The 16285-nt window shown below is 43.1% G+C and overlaps 1 protein-coding gene across 18 annotated transcripts in view; it reads right to left on the bottom strand.

Annotated features, from left to right (window-relative positions):
- The window catches only part of BIN1 (bridging integrator 1), a 115915-nt gene that overhangs the window by 29098 nt on the left and 70532 nt on the right, over positions 1-16285 (bottom strand). For 11 of the 18 annotated variants that reach the window (XM_081197028.1, XM_081197040.1, XM_081197042.1 and 8 more), the window contains exons 7-11: positions 14890-14982; positions 9283-9368; positions 8973-9048; positions 6516-6598; positions 1671-1715 (exon numbers count right to left, since the gene is read on the bottom strand). In XM_081197028.1, coding sequence (XP_081053154.1) covers positions 1671-1715; positions 6516-6598; positions 8973-9048; positions 9283-9368; positions 14890-14982 — 383 coding nt within the window. The remainder of the gene's footprint in view (positions 1-1670; positions 1716-6515; positions 6599-8972; positions 9049-9282; positions 9369-14889; positions 14983-16285) is intronic. The other 7 variants (XM_081197039.1, XM_081197029.1, XM_081197030.1 and 4 more) reach the window with 3 other exon arrangements.

The following is a 16285-nucleotide window of genomic DNA, read 5'->3' as shown; positions in this document are numbered from 1 at the left end:
GAGGAATAGATTTCATCAGGTCTGTGATGTGGGAGGGGAAGAAGAGTTCATTCTCCTTGCATTCTGTGGTCTTGATCCTGATAATGTAATACCAAACTGTATATTTAATGCCACGTGTAGTTTGGCCCTTGCATACAGTAAGCTGTTATCCCCTAAGAATTCAACAAGAAAGAATCTGACTTTTAGTAAATGTGGTATTTACTAAATTAAACAGGGCCCCTAATAGATCAGGCATACAACCTTAAACCTCACTAATGTCTTTCACCCTCCCACACCATGCTCTATATTACACAATAATTATTTCAATCACCAAAGCCACTGGTTAGCTGTGATAGCTACAGGCACATAACAAGATAGGGGGCAACAGACCATATTGAAACAACATGGAGTATAAAGCTCAAGTTTGGAGCAGACAGGCTGTTTTGAAATACATTGTTCTTGGAAAGCAATCACAAGAGCTGGATTTCCACACCACATTGTGTCATCTCAGTATTTAGAAATCGTTGAGAATGTTTGAAAACTGTCTCTAGCAACAGATCAGGATGCTCAAGGCCTGTCTATGGCTGAGCATTCATACTAGGAAGTAAATCCCACTGAATCCGGTAGGACTTACTTCTAGATAAACATATTTGAAACATGGTTTTAAGAGGGGACCCTAACCTGTTTGTTTGTGGGAGCCTCATATGGAAATTGCAGAAAGCAAGTAATGAAATGTGGGTCACCAACTCACACCTCAACCATTCTCCTGCCTTGCATGTATCCTCACAGGGACTCTTGTTTCTGCAAGGAGGTTGAAGGTCTTTTAGCTCTCAGATCTTATCCAAGGACATACAGAGCGGGAAGGAAGCAATTGAGAGTTCTCTCTGTAAACTCAGAGTTACACAGTAATACCAGCCACCATGCAATTCAGCAAGCTAGTTAGTATATAAACACAATACAACCAAGCACCATGTCCCCTAAGCATCCACCCAACTTACGTTATCCTCCAACATCTACACTATTTTTAGGAAGTATAAGGGAACAGGTTAAAAGGCTGACTGGCTCCTGTCCTGAAAAGGACAAATTTCAGTTGAAAGAGGAATAAAAGCACAATTCTAAGCTGCCACAGAATATAGAAGAAAAAAAGGATATGAGATTATTTTTCTTTAGACTTTCAAGAAAGAAGAACAGGAGATCTAAAGACTCATCTTCAACAAGGTTTGAGGGAGAGAAGAAGACTGCTCCCATTTTTCCCATCTTTCCTCCCACCCAACCTATGTCTGTCCTGATCCACTACAAGTTTTCCTGAAGTTCTCTGCACTTAAAAGGAAATCTGGCCTTGGCACACAGCTGCAATTTGCTCTCTTAAGCAACTTCCAGTAGTTAGGTCTGCAGTATGTGAGTAGACCACAAGATATTCATTTATTCTTTAGGAAATACAAAGGTCCATATATCTTCTATTGGCAACTTGCAAAGGAGGGTGGAAGTGGTTATAAACATTTGTAAAACGCTATTAGGTTTATTCAGAAACACCAATGCAATCTGTAATTCCAAAACAAAGCAATTTGGATCATGCAGAAACTCCATTTCAGTCACCAAGCTAACAATGCACTATACGCTGTTAGAATACAGCCTGGCCTTTGGCTTTTACATCCAAATCAGAGCGGGCAGGGAATGGCGTTTGCTGGTACCTGCTCATCTTTTTCCTCAGCCTGGAGAACAGTTTAGTTTTCTTTCTGTTGAGGACGGCACACGAAAGTGATGTCCATTACAACACGGCTCAACCAATGTGAAAGAAAGGTGAAGATTCCGTGCATGAGCTAACGTACATAGTTACCATGAAGAGACTTATTCAAAGAGGACCTATAGGGCCATCCCTCAGTGTGCATCTGATTAGCTTGGCAGAGGGGGTGTCCGCCGGACATTTTCAGTAGAAAAATACCCTTTTAAGTGCTGTGTGAATGTTCAGGAGATGGGAAGAGGCGAGATCAATGGCTCATTGATTTCCATTTGCAAGCTACTTGCCACCATTGATCTACCAAGTTACCTCAAAGTTATATGGAGGGCAAAGGTGGAGGTTGAAAACTAGGAAGCTAAGCAATCCAGCAGGTGGCTGAGTGAGACAAGGACCACCAGCTATCAATCAACATATCAAGAGTGTGAGCCTACAAAAGAACAAGCTTGTGTCTTCTTTAAACCTTACACTAACATCATGGGAGTTACCTCCTGAGGGTATCACCCTATGGCATATGATCCCATCATGTGCACCCACCCACCATCCTGCCAAATGTGCAAGTCCTTTCCAAAGTATCTTCACCCACGGCCCTAACAATGCAGCAATATTCTCTTAAGGTCCCAAGTGATCATTCCACCAATGATGTTGTACCGTATGATGGTGGAGAACTTACCCCCACAAAACCAGTAGGGGGCTGAACAACCACTGGGGGGAGTTTGGGGGTGAAATCAGAAGCTCCTGAGAAGTATTTACTTTCATGTCTTTCATATCCTGTCACAAGTTTCTTAGGGTGGACTTTCATGCCCTTTGCACAGTCTACTGCAGGGATGGCTGACCTTATTCAGGCTGAGGGCCCCACTGGCCCATGGTCAACATTCCAAGGGCCACATGTCAAAGTGTATAAGTGAATGTGGCATTTTAAAATAAAAAGAATATTTGAGTGGTCTGGAAAGCATCACAAAAACCTTTTGACGTCACAAAATCACAGCCAGGAACCCTCAGGAGTGGGTTTGTTTTTTAAAAAATAAAAATAAAGTAAAATAAAATGTATGGGTGGGATTCAGAGGAATGCTAAGAGGGATATATGTGCACAAAATGACTCATGCATGTGCCCGCTAAACCTGTTGTGGGGGTTCCCCAACCCCTAAAGCAGATTTAGGGGGCAAAGGGGAGCCACAGAAGCAGTAAAAGAAAACTTCTATCATTTAAAAAAATTAATTTTAGAGGCACAAAAAACAAACCTCTTGCAGTGTGGGGTGTGCATAGATGCCCCACAGGCTAGCTGCCCCTAGTCTACTGGCTGCTCTGAGAATTTTTTTATCTCCTGTTATCTGCATATCTGTGTTGTTGTTTTTTACACTATATATCAGGGTGTTTTAACTTTAAAAATAAATTCTTGCGCATATCATTGTGCATAGTATTGGTACAACATTGTATAGGGACCGCCTGCTCTTTTTACCATCTCGCCATTTTCTCCCAGGCTTCAAACCTATTATCAGGTATAAACTGGTGTCATTCTGGCAGACCTCATGCAAAGAACAACAGGACAAAATAAAAAGATTGTTTCAATTATGAGAGCACTCCTTTCCAAAGTGTCCCCAGAGAGAAAACTGTAGTGTTGAAATGACATCTGAGTTGAAGTCACTATGAACCTAAGGATGAGGAAGAAATGAACCTTAAAATGGAAGGCGTCCATCTAAATTGCTCTCCCCAGGGTTCCTATACATTTAAATCAGGGCTGGCTAACCTTTGTCCCTCCAGATTTTAAAGGACTCCAACCAGAGGCAGATTTAGGGCAGCATGACCAGTTTGACTGCAATGGATGCTGAGCCTTGGGGATGCCACTGTGGATGCTGCAGCTATGATTTAGAATGGAACAAGGGGAAGCACCAAATTTTGGCATTGCACAGGGTGCCACTGAAATTTGAAACCCCGAGGTCCACCACTACTCCAACCTCCATCAGCCTCACCCAGCATGGCCAGCAGTCAGGCATGATGGGAGATGGAGTTCAACAACATCTGGAGACCAAAAGCTAGCCCTAGCATCTTCTCTCTTTTTCCTCATGGCACGATACATCTAGTGGTCCTTGTTTGTACACTGCATAAACAAAGCATACTGATAAAACTGTATCCGTGTTCAGCCTCTCCCTCTCATTTGTCTTATGCATTGCTCTTACTTAGCACTGTGCAGAGTTGTGTTCATGCATGGTCGATACGAAAGCACTCTACATCTTGGGGTTTACGCAAAGTGCTCAACTCATTGCCGAGAGTATGAGAGCCACAAGCTCCCTGGTGTCTGCTAAAAACTTTTCCTTAGCTTCTACATTTAATTTAATTCAATGCACCTACAAAAGAGTGAGCTTAAAGCAGTTGGGTTTAAAATATCATACTGACCTCCATTTGATTTTGCCAAAGCAGGTTGGAGTCAAGCCACAGTTCTCCTTCTGCCTAATGCAGTCTTGGCACATGCAACTCATTACTGCTAACACAGCATGTGGGAATCAAAGCAGCTGGGAGTCCAAGTTCCCAAATTGCTTCATCACTCATGCATTTGGGTGAGAGCCAGAGGCCATCTCATCCAAGGAGTGAGGCCTACCTTCTCCTTAAGAGCGGAGGGTGAGGAAAGAGAAGTGTGTGTATTTACACAACCCTAGACAGTTCCTCCTTATTCCTATTTGTGCCCATAAGCTTTGCTGAGTTTATTCAAAACAAAACTCTAAGATACAATGGATTTCTTTTACAAATGAAAAGGGGAAGTCAGTCATTGAACAAGTCCTTTAAAGTGTTAGGGCAAAAACAGAAACTGCTAGGTTGCCTTGATTTTTTCCCTCCAGGAACCCAAAGGTGTTCCTACTTCTACAGCAATCCAGTCATGAGTTTATCAGTTCCTGGACCGCAGTGGCTAAGCTATCTCAGTCCATGAGCTGCCTCTGCTGTCACATCAGTCAAAGTTGATAAAAGACTCTGCAAGTCACTGAGGCCATCTGAGCCTCAAGCAACAAAAATGGACCAAAGAGCATCCCTAGACTGCAACCTGCTCCTTCAAAGAGAGTGCAACCCCATCCAGAACAGGCAACTGACCTATCTCTTGGAGCTAGGAGGCCACTCAGCCACAGAGTCTCCATCTTGCCAGGATTCAAGCTCAGTTTGCTGACCTACATACAGCCTACTGCTGCATCCAGACACTACCCCAGGGCTTGCACAGTTACACCTGATACAGATGTTATGGAGAAATGAGGACACCATGCTCAAAATCTCCACTCCCACTGGCTTTATATAGATGTTGAATAGACAAAATTGTGCCCTGCAGCCCTCCAAATGGTGGTAAGTATAGTTTCTGCCCACCCCAAATGCTACCCCCTCTGAATGTGCACATAGGATTGGAACTACTGCAAAACAATGCCACTGATACCCAACATGCTGGGCTGGGTCAACAAGATACCATGTCATTGAGAGCAGCGACAAGATTGAGAAGATGGGGCAAAGCTGAAAGTTGGTTTAATATCCTGCCTTGTCCCAAAGTTTCCCATTTCAGACAACTTGCTGAAAATTGACTTCAAAGGGAGGTGTGAAGGGGATGGGTATGCAAAAAGGCTCATAAATATTGTGGGCTTATTAAGATGAGATAATGATTGTCTAAATGCAATCACTGTGTGGTTTGATGCCACAGCTGCATCCAGAATGGAAAGAGAGCAAAAAACCTGTGATTTGTATGTTTAGCTACGCAGCTCTCATCTTAATGACTGACAATTAGTTTAACTATATTAATCCCTCAAGGCTGTAGAACTCAATTTTTTTTCCTGAACCCCATCCATTTTTACTGAACATACAAGTGTGTTAACATGTGTTTCACAGGGACCCTCAGCTTTTAATAATATGGACTGCAAGGAACTGAGTCAAGGAGCCCAAAGGGCCAGCCTTTAGCCCCAGAGCTGAGAATAAGGTTTATTATTATTAATTTTTATTATTATTATTATTTATATAGCACCATCAATGTGCAAGGCATTTTACAGAGTACAAGAGAACAAGTGTCTGCCCCCAAGGAGCTTACAATCTAAAATTTGACACAGGGAGGAAAAACATAGGAAGGGGAGGAAAGGGGGGGAAGGCAGGGGTGAAACAGGGAAAGAATATGTGATTAGTTCAGGTACACATACTTAGGTTTAGCTACAGGCTGAGTACGAATAGGACACAAGGACAAGGGTATTGTGCCAAAGGTTGGCGCCTTGTTAAGTGGACTTGCTCTGGTGCCTTTAAAACAGCAGTCCGACACAGAGAAATTTCCTGTTCCTACCACTGTATGACATACAGGAAAAGCTTCAGTGGTTAATTTCTGTGTGTCAGTCAGCTGTTAAAAACACAGGAGCAGGGGCAGAGAAAAAGGAGGTTTCAACCATAACGGAGAACTCCATTCATAAAAAGCATGAGAGATATTTGTCGCTTCTCACCACTCCTATGCTCCCCACCCCTCCCTGCCCGTCAATCACTACTGTTTTTTCAAAATGTTGCTTCTGAACTAAACACACTATTATTTTTTTAAGGTGCATAAAATCACCATAGTCAACAAATGTTAAGAACCATGTGATGTTTGGTGTGCAATGGGAGATGGCGCCCTCACAGTGGCTGCCGTATCTGTAACTGCACACAGAAAGAAAAGCTTTCAGTGGGCCAATTCTTGGGCTGGCGGGGTAGAAGATTAACAACCAGTGTATCACTGGAGACCGTAGTCAAGAGAATAAGACAAACACAAACACCAACCTGCCCCCACCTTCCCACAATGCTAGATATAGTAATGACTAACCTTGGCTGAGCTTTAACAGGATAGGTGCTTGTTGCCTGTGCTTTGTCTAGATTCACAAGGACATCATTCAAGTTTTGGTTCAGCTGAAACAAAAATTTTAAAATGAATAAATAGAAGGTAAACAAAGGAAAGAATTAAGGTCACAATTTTTATACAGTGGCACCTCTGCTTACGTACTTAATTTGTTCCAGAGGACCGTTCTTAACCTGAAACCATTCTTAACCTGAGGTACCACTTTAGCTAATGCGGCCTTCTGCTGCCGCTGCGCCACCAGCACACAATTTCTGTTCTCATCCTGAGGTAAAGTTCTTAACCTGAGTTACTACTTCCAGGTTAGCGGAGTCTGTAACCTGAAGTGTTTGTAACCCGAGGTGTTTGTAACCCGAGGTACCACTGTACAAGAGCATATAAAAAACGCATAAAAACCTAGAGGATGGGTTGGGAACAGGATCTGGCCAGTGGGTCAAATCCTACCCTCCCCCAACAAACACACCCTAAAGGCCATTTTGACAGGTGGTGGGGCCTCCCACCTGTCAATCGGCTGGTGCCATAATGATGTCAGGTGACCCAAAACAAAACAGAACCCATTTGCAGACACAGCTTAAACCAGCAGAGAGAGGTATTTTGCATCGCTGGCTTCAGTTCAAGCTGGCAATGCAACTTTCTCTTCTGACAAATCCCACTTTGGTGCTTGCTATAAGTACAGGTGTAAGTGGGTTTCCTCTAAGCACCAATCAGCTGTTTGGTGTTATAGGAAGTTCTCTGGGACCAGCTGTGCTACAAAAGTTTCCAATAGACCTAATTAGGCCCACAGGTTGAAGGTTCCCCACCCATAACATTATGACCCAGAAGCTAGGCTACAGGAAATGGTCTTCCATTCATTCCCACTGATTCATGGTCACAGAAACTGAAAGCACCAAGTCCTGTGAGCATCATTTGACTTCCAGAAACAGGTGCCGCATAAGTGAAGCCTGTGTCTCATTAAGGAAACAAATTCAGCTCGTGTTTCTACTGTTTCCTGCCTTTTCTCCCCCTTTGCCCCTTCTATCACATACTTCCACTACTATGGGCCCTTGTGTCAACACAGGGTCTTTGTTCCTCATTGCGACTTAATGCCTTCCTTCTGCTCTCTCTTCCCATCCGCAGCCAGGAGCCTTGCTTGGAACTGCAGCAGCCTTGGTTGCTATGGAACCACAGTTTGTCACTAAACAAGATGCTAGGCCAAACTTAGCGTTCATGCCGTGGGGCGGGAAGGGGGTGACGGCAGCCATGTGTTTGCCACAGCAGCAATTCAACCGACCTCCCCCAGGCTCTAATAAAACGTAGATAACTGCAAAGGAAAGAGACCTTTCACACACATAATCTTTTGCCAAAACGGAAAATTGGGATACAAAATCTTGTTACCGAGTAGTAACAGGCTGTCCAAATGTGTTGGATGAATGCATCACTGCTAAGCAACATTTTACTAGTTTGTCTGGCCCTGTCTTATTCTGCATTCGCTGCTTTGAACCTTAAACTTCTTGGTTCCCTATTTTGGGATTTGTGCAGAATTCAGGGGAAGAGAAGATATAAAGTCGTCATTCCACATGCAGGCATTTAAATTTTCTGAAGCAACTGCACGGCCTATGTAACTATATGCATCAGACATTAAACGAAAACCTTTTATGGACTGGTACCAATTCAACAGCTTGACAGAACAAACTGCCATAATAGTATAAATCAAGGCTTCTTACTCACAGGTGGGCTCACACAAGTAAATGGAAATAGCTTCATTCTTCCAAAGCAGAAGAAATACGAGGTGGCTAAAAGAACTCACCAGGCAAAGCTAAAGACAGATGCAGTGGGGACAGGATGAGGGACCAGGGCCAAATGAAATGATGATTTATTTAATTGCATTTTATGTCCCACTATTCTTCCCCAGGGAAACTCAATGAAATAGACATAGTGCTCCCATGCAGAGCTGCTACGTTTCAGCAAGGCTGCTGAACTGTGAGCTTTCTGGTCATGCTCTGGAACTGAAGCAGCTGGTCTGGTAAGGGCAGAAATGCCATGCTAGCTTCCCGGCAAGTGGGTTGTTGGTGTTTACTGGAAAGAGGAGGGATGGACAAAGCAGTGGGGAGGTTGGCACACCACTAGGAGCACCTGATTGGCTCCAGAGGGACAGTTCCACCATGCCAGCCTCCTCATTGCCCCACAGCCTCCCCTTCTGGTAAGAAATAGTGAGCCATGGAGCTGATGTTGTGGCCCCACCCAGCAAGTCACTTCTGTTCTGTAACATCATGAAGGGATATGCCAGTGAGGAAAAATGCCCTAATAACAATGTGAGATAGTACCATTATCCCTGAGCACCAAGAACTACACCTCTCTTACAGTGAATGAGGAAAGGCATGGGGGAGAAGCTAGATTAGCATCAATGGTCCCCAAAGGGGGAAGAGGAAGAATGTCACCCATTGTTACCTTGCTCATTTCCTTATGGAAGTTCTCTTCTAAACCTGCGATACTCTGGAATGTGTTGACGTAGAAACCAACACGACTGGAATATGAAACATAATATAAGTTACTGAAGACATGGGCAGCTGCTTTTCTTCCAATTATTCACTCGCAGAGCCATAATGCTCAGCGGAACTGAACCTTATGAGTTTCCACTTGGCAAAAGGAACTCAGTGGACCCCATACATCATGGCTAGAATCAGTCAAGATAGCTTTACCCCTCCCCTCCAACCACATCCCCCATGAACACAATTTGTAAACCACTGCATGTGCTTACCTATTCCATAGTGAAGGCAGTTCTTCCTGAAGATCAATGTTCATCTCCTCAAACACTTTCTGGGCTTTTACTAATTCTTCTTCAGCCTAGAGAGGAAGGATGGGGCAATGATATGCACAGCCTCTGGGGTACAATTCAGGAGAAGGCTTACATGAGCTTGCTGCTGCATGCTCCATAAGTCGGTCAAGACTAGGGCATTCCAAGAACTGGGTTTCTATAGATCTATAGAAGAGGCTCTTGGGCCTCTTCCCATCCACCCTACAATCCACCTCTGTAAAGTGTGTGTGTAGGAGTCTCATCTGCAGCCTGGAGCTGGCATAAGGAAGCCCTAGTAATCAGAGTGGAAGAAACTGTCAGTGACCTCTGAGTCTGGCTTTAGATGTGATGTGGATGCTGAGGAAGCAGAGTTTCTGTCCCATGCACTTCCTGTTCCTCAATGTCTGCATCGTGTTACTTTGTGTTACTTCCAAAGCCACTCTGTGCCTTAGACTTACGTTACCCATCCATATAATCTAAGCAGTGTGATCATCACAATTTGTGAGTTTTAACAAGCAATTCCATGATAGAATTCCAAAATCCTGCTTCCCTACATTGTAGAACTTCACGCACATGAAAATAGCTCCCAGGCTAAATATTTTAAGCTCAAGACCTGCTCCCCACAGAGAACAATTGTGTTATGAAGTAACATCAAAGATATTAGCAGGGTGCTAATTCAGACTGAAGGGTATTATTAGAAATTTCCCAGTGTTTTCCAGGAGCCCTATGACACTCCCCACCCCCTGCAAGTTCAGTTTATCTTTGCAGGAAATTGTGATTAATTTCCCTGATTCTTGATGACTTCCATTGTAGAGTCTTGGTCACCTTCTCCAATCATTTTCCAGTTAGGATCCTGAATCTAAATTAACTCCAATCTCACAGTCCGTTCAGTGTTTCTCTTTATTATTTTGATCACAATACTTATTAATTTTCTGCATGGCCTTTCACTCCTCCCCAGTAGTGATGATAATGCCAATGTGTAGCTGCAGATTCTAGGAAACTGGTACTCTAGGAAAGTGGTGGATACTGCAATAATTGTCCGAGTGTGAATCTGAAATTATTAGGCAATTGGCACCATCAGAGCTATCACTGGCACAGTTATAATGCATCTGTTTCATAAATGTAATTTGGTGCAGCAAAAAGCCTAGCACAGCTGGGATAAACAATGAATCTCGAGTCTTATCTATTCAGCAGCTTGTGTTAACAGGAAAAAAATGCAAGCAACTTACTCATACTCCACCACAAGAGCAAAAATGTCACAATGCCACAAGCCTCTATAGATCACTTATAGAAAGCATCATTGTCATGGACTGAACCTCTGGATATTTGTATTGTCAAAGGAGGCTTGTATTCTGGACTTCCTGTCCTTGCCAACAAATACAAGGGAGATTGCAGTGGTCTAGGATGCTAATATAAAAAATAAACTTTTAGTTGCTAAAACATAGATTATATTAGTAATAGTAGTAGTAGTATCTCTTACACAAGGTGTTTACTATAAAGCTAGCCTGAATCAAGACAGATCTATCTTTATGTTGAGAAAACTAAATTAAATTCTGTTTAGGGGTTACTAAATCGATCAGAAGTAGGATTATGGTTTGAAAGTCTGCTAACTTTAGCAGTCTGCTAAATAGTTTTGTCTCTTAGTACTGTACTAAACTTCTTCTATACTCTTGCCAGGTAGAACCATTTGTGCTTGACAGCTCAAAGAATCAAAAAAAGCAATTGATACAAGTGTGTACTTATTATGACATCCCAATATGCACTAACAAAGAAGCACCCTAGGCAACATTCACTCTAGAAAGAAGCAAGAAGAGAGTTGGGGGTCCAGCCAAGATTCTAGGGTTTTCCCATGAGGAGGATCACGTGGGCATCACAGAAGCAGCCACATGACATTCCCCAACCAAACATTTATATTTGCAATAATTTGCCACCTTGGAAAGCTCAAAGCAAACTGATACATAATGGAATTTGAGGCACACCTATCCACAGGGAAGACTTTGACTCAGTGGGAGATCACCTGCTCTGCATACAAGAAGGTCCCAATCCCTGGCATTTCCAAGTAAGGCTGAAAGAGACCCCTGCCTGAAACACTTAAATGCCCAAATTATAATGTATACGACAGCACATAAAAGCAGTTGTCGGTCATCTGCTTTTCTTGGTTCTCCTGTGTCCAACTAATCTCTAGGATATTAATTTTTAGTTGCTTTTTATTGTTGTGTCGCCTTTTTAAAAATACAGGCACAGCGCTTTGTGGTCAAGAAACAGCATCCTTTAAGGCCTGCTGCTAACTATCTGAGGTCCCGTCACCTTTCCAACCCAATAACCTGCTTGCAGATTTTTAACACTGGGCTTCAGAATTCAGTCAAATTTTAGACTCCAGTTTGATTTGATTAGATTTCGCCCCTATTAAGAGAGCCCCCAACTCAGCAAGATGAAATGGCAGCATATCCTATCCAGCAAGCTTCAGGAGTTTGCTTGCCATATCCACTTTGAGATGTGCTGTTTCTGGGCCTGTTTCATGAAGCAAGCTTCTGTGTTGCTTCTTAGTCAGCAGTGAGTTGTAGGAAGGCAAGAATTTGCTGTCCTAAGCAGTCAGCATCAGTCTCTATCCATTGCCACCCCACCCATCACCCTCAAATCTGAACACATTCCAGAAGAGAACATGCTGCTTGAGAAGTAACTTTGTTTCTGGCGTAGCTCTCAAAAAGCTCATCTCCCACATTTATCTTTAAAGGGTCCACATTCCAAGTTTAACTGCTTGAGGAGCAAAGGGGCCTCAGTCTACGCTGAAGAATTCACTTTAAGATTCTGATTTAAGAGACTGAAATGATAGCAGAAAGCAGGAAAGATCTGTGGAATGTAGTCCAACCCATGGGTCAGTAGCTGACAGGCTTAAGATGTTGCACAAACTGAGGCAATTTGTACATGAAGAAGTAGCACTAAATCAGATCTTGAATCCTGTCAACAGCCTGCTAAGTATCACCTGATACAGCAAAGTGGGCAGTTTTACACACACACACACACACACACACACACACACACCAGCCCAGCAAGAAGCAAAGGGAATCCTTTTGATCGTGGTTTTAAACTTTACACCAGAGGAAGATCTCTAGTAAACCAAGAAGCTGGTAACTCAGTTAAAGATTTGGAAGTCTCTGTTTTGAGGTCTTTACAGTTCACTGAAGCCAGACTGTTCTGACTAGGCCAAGCCTAAAGATATATTTTGCAGCTTTTCACACACCTAGTAAAACATAAAATCCCCAATCCCCAAACCAAAAAATGCATGGAGAGCTATTTCTAGAAGCTGCCCCCATACTTTTCAGCAGCCTCCTATAAAGGTATGAGTAGCCAAATGCTAGCTTTTGTGGTAGGGGTAGCTAACCATTTAAAGACAGAGAGCTGCACTGACCCATGGTCAGCCCTCTGAAGGTGGATGGAATATAAAAACAGGCGTTACCGAAGAGTGGGTGTGCCCCTTCTATTTTCAAGGACAAGTTGTGGGGCACGACAACCTTTTGTCACAACAGAATCACAGCAAGGAACCAGTCAGAGGAAAAATGGACAAAGCGGGGGCTTGGAGGACCGTTGATTTGTAAGCTTCTTGGTATCACAGTAGGGAACCTATGGGTGCTCTGTGTGTGTGTAAGAGAGATTGGGGAGGGGCAAAGAAAAAACTATGGCCCACAGGCTACAGGTTAGCCACCACTACTTTACTGTATACACAAATGTACATGGATGAAACTCCAAATTTGTAAGTAACAATTAACTCAGTGACCAGCCCCTTGTGAACATACAAGAAATGTGGTTCCTTCCAGCCAAGCTAATGAGCTATTGTCCTCCAGTCCTTTAAGAGAGTATTTGTTTTCTTTCCTCTGTTGCTCAGTTCCTCATCTGCCAGTTGCATCATCTGTCTTCCCCTCCCCACTCCCAGGAATGCCTTGTGCCAGAAGGGTTTCCAATAAGGAGGCTGAAGTTTCCCTGTCCTTTGACTAGTTGGTGTCCAGTGACTTTCATTAGTTTATTACAGAACTCCTTTCCAAACCAGTCCATGAATCTTAAGGATTATTGCCATGATTTCATTTTAACTGGCAACTGTCCCCCCCCCCCTTCTGATGATTTTGGAAAACTAGAAGCTAGAAAAAGCTTCAGAGTTCAGTCCTGTTTCTAATCCACTGCAGAAGGAGTGGAAATATGTACAAGCTCTTCTAGAGCTTGCTCCAGATCCAGTTACAAAACCTCTGGACTTCAGAGAGAGCTGAATTATAAAATAAGATGTATGATAGCCATCTTCAAATATCTGGAAGCTTGTCATATAGATGAAGTAAATTTGTTGCTCCAGACGGTAGGAGCCAAAACACAAAGTAGAAAGGAGCCAAAACAAAAGACAAAGTAGAAAATTAATGACCTATCTGACAATAAAACAGATTCCCTTGGAAAGTGGTAAATTCTCCTTTATTAGAAGTTTTAATTGCCACCCATACAAGAGGCTGCAGGAGTAGAATTCCTAGAATGACAGGGGGTGAACTAGAAAATCTTGGAGGTGCCTTTGCAACTCTAAAATCTATAAAAGGGAAGCAGGAACTGACAAAGGATATTGCAGGCAATCTAAGAAAGGGAGACTCAGGAAAAGGGACTCTCTTTGCCCCAGCTTGTCACATGCTTAGACCAAATGAGCCAGAAGGGAGGCAAGAAGAGAGGTTGCAGAAGCATCAATGCTATCATCCCTGGGATGCTCAAGCAGAGAGATTCTCATGAATTAATGGCCAGTTTATGGGGAAGGAGAAGAATAGCTGTAGAATGGGAACCATGGACAAAGCAACAAGAAGGTTGATGTTTCAGTGAGACCGGGGCGTTTTTGAGCATGGGAGAGCAAATGGGGAGAGGAGGTATTGCTGTGAAGTTTTTTTCTGAAGATTTTTATGACAGGAAAAGCACCTGAGTGACAGGAGAAGGGAAAACTATATAAGCAACAGAAATATACATGTCACCTAAACATCAACCTTATCTCCCATCCTTCCATGTAATGTCTCAGAAACAAGATGCACCATACCAAATATAATCAACTGGAAGCTCCATAAGCAACTCATCATTCCTGATTAACTACCACCAGCTGGCATCCATGTGTGGAGGAAACGGTCCTTAGGGCATTGGGTCTTGAGGCCAAGAAAGGGGTGGAGCTAACCCAACACCTTTCAACCTATTCTCTAACTGGTTGTCCCATAAATCTGGCTGGTGTGCAAGGCATTGCACTATACTATTGGTGGCGAATTTGTTTAACAGCAGGAATAGCTGACAAAGAAAGCAAGTTTGGAAAATCACATAGTCTTTTTTTTAAAAAAAAAAACAACAACATTGCTCTAAGAATAAAATACAAGTTGGTTTGGTGTTGTCTCCTTGTATTACATTTTTATTCCAGTGTACTGAAACCTAAGTCACTTCTTTGGAGAAAAGGAGTGCCTTACAAGGATGCTTAGCAGAGTGAATGCTGCCTGAGGGTGAAGAGCACAGTAGAGGGGTTCAGCCAGGGAGAGGGCATGCAGGGTTAGAGAGCAAGGTGGGCTCGGCTGTCACCTGGTTCCGCAGCAGATTAGTCTGAGCTACGAGATGCGCTTGCAGCTTCCCTTGGCACCACTGAGGCGCAGCTTTCTCAAGCAACGAGACAGGCTGTGTGAGAGCGTTTTTCAAAACAAAGACAAGAAAACAAACGGGACAGATTTTGAGAACTTTGGTTTTTTTAAATATATGTATATATATATATCTCAAACGGTAAGAGGGTTATCAAGCCAGGCTGAGACAACAAACCCTGGCAAACAGGAGAGAAAGGAAGCATTAAGAGATAAGTCAAAGGGTGAATCCTACGTGGCATGCCAAGTCTAGCAGTAATTAATGCTCCATGGTGTGGGTCAGAAAACACCAAGGCCAGCAGAGTTTACGAGCACTCCAGCTGCAGAGAGCAACAGAGAAGAAACTGTTAGTCATTTAGACAGCAACAAAACCCAGCTTGGAGGAAGATGGATCCCCCCTCTGTGAGACACCAGCAACTTTTCAGAAAAGACAGGATTAGGAGACACCGTTATTACAGCCATGCGGATTATTCAGAATTTGCAGCATTTTTATTTTAAACGTCACATTATAAAACACAGCTGGCGAAGTCTGCTCTTTAGAGTGATTCTTGTGCCTTTAAACATCAGGTTGGTACAGAGTTGCCCCTCCTCTCTCTGTGAGTAGATCCTCACTGCCACCATGGGCATCAGATTGGAGGGCCAAGGGGCCTTGCTGCCAGCAAAATTTTCAAGGAGGGGGCTAGAGCCCCTCAATATCCCACAGTGACATACATTTGCCATGAGTGCACACCCCATGACGTGCTCACATCACTCATGCATGCCACAAGGTGCACTCACAAGACGTGAGCACAGAAATGGTAGAACAGAGGTATAAGTCCCTGAGCTCTTTTTAATGGACCCCCTCTGAGGTGGGTGGGTGACCTTGGCAGGTGCATAACAGTGCTAACCCTTGACACTACGAATCTGCTTCACCTTTTCTTCCCTGAAGGAAAAATGGCATCGATCAATATACTCTTCTCTATGGTCACTGCAATACTGTGTACAGTTATGCAAAAGTTTACATTTCACTGAATACAGTGGCACTTACATGTGAATATGCATAAGATTGTGTTCTGCATTGTTACATTTTTTTTAAAACAGCTGATAGCAAGTATACAAGAAGGCAATAAGTATGAGAATAGAAGAATTATCCACCAGTAATTATATGTCTATCCCTTTCAGAGCAAAAAGAACATTTATGAAGAGAAGGTGAATCGAGAAGATTTCTAAGTTTCTAAGCAGGTGTTGATGCCATATTCATAAATCACCCCACATAACACCCACGATTTGCTTCATCAATAACACTTGAAGTGGCCTTTGATGGGAAAATAGAGCTGCTCCTTATTTCAAGGAGGACAATGTTC

Source organism: Podarcis bocagei (genome assembly GCF_964188305.1).
Source record: "Podarcis bocagei genome assembly, chromosome: 1".
NCBI lineage: Eukaryota > Metazoa > Chordata > Lepidosauria > Squamata > Lacertidae > Podarcis > Podarcis bocagei.
The sequence above is the reverse complement of the archived record's forward strand: the minus strand, read 5'-3'. Positions and strand labels throughout refer to the sequence as shown.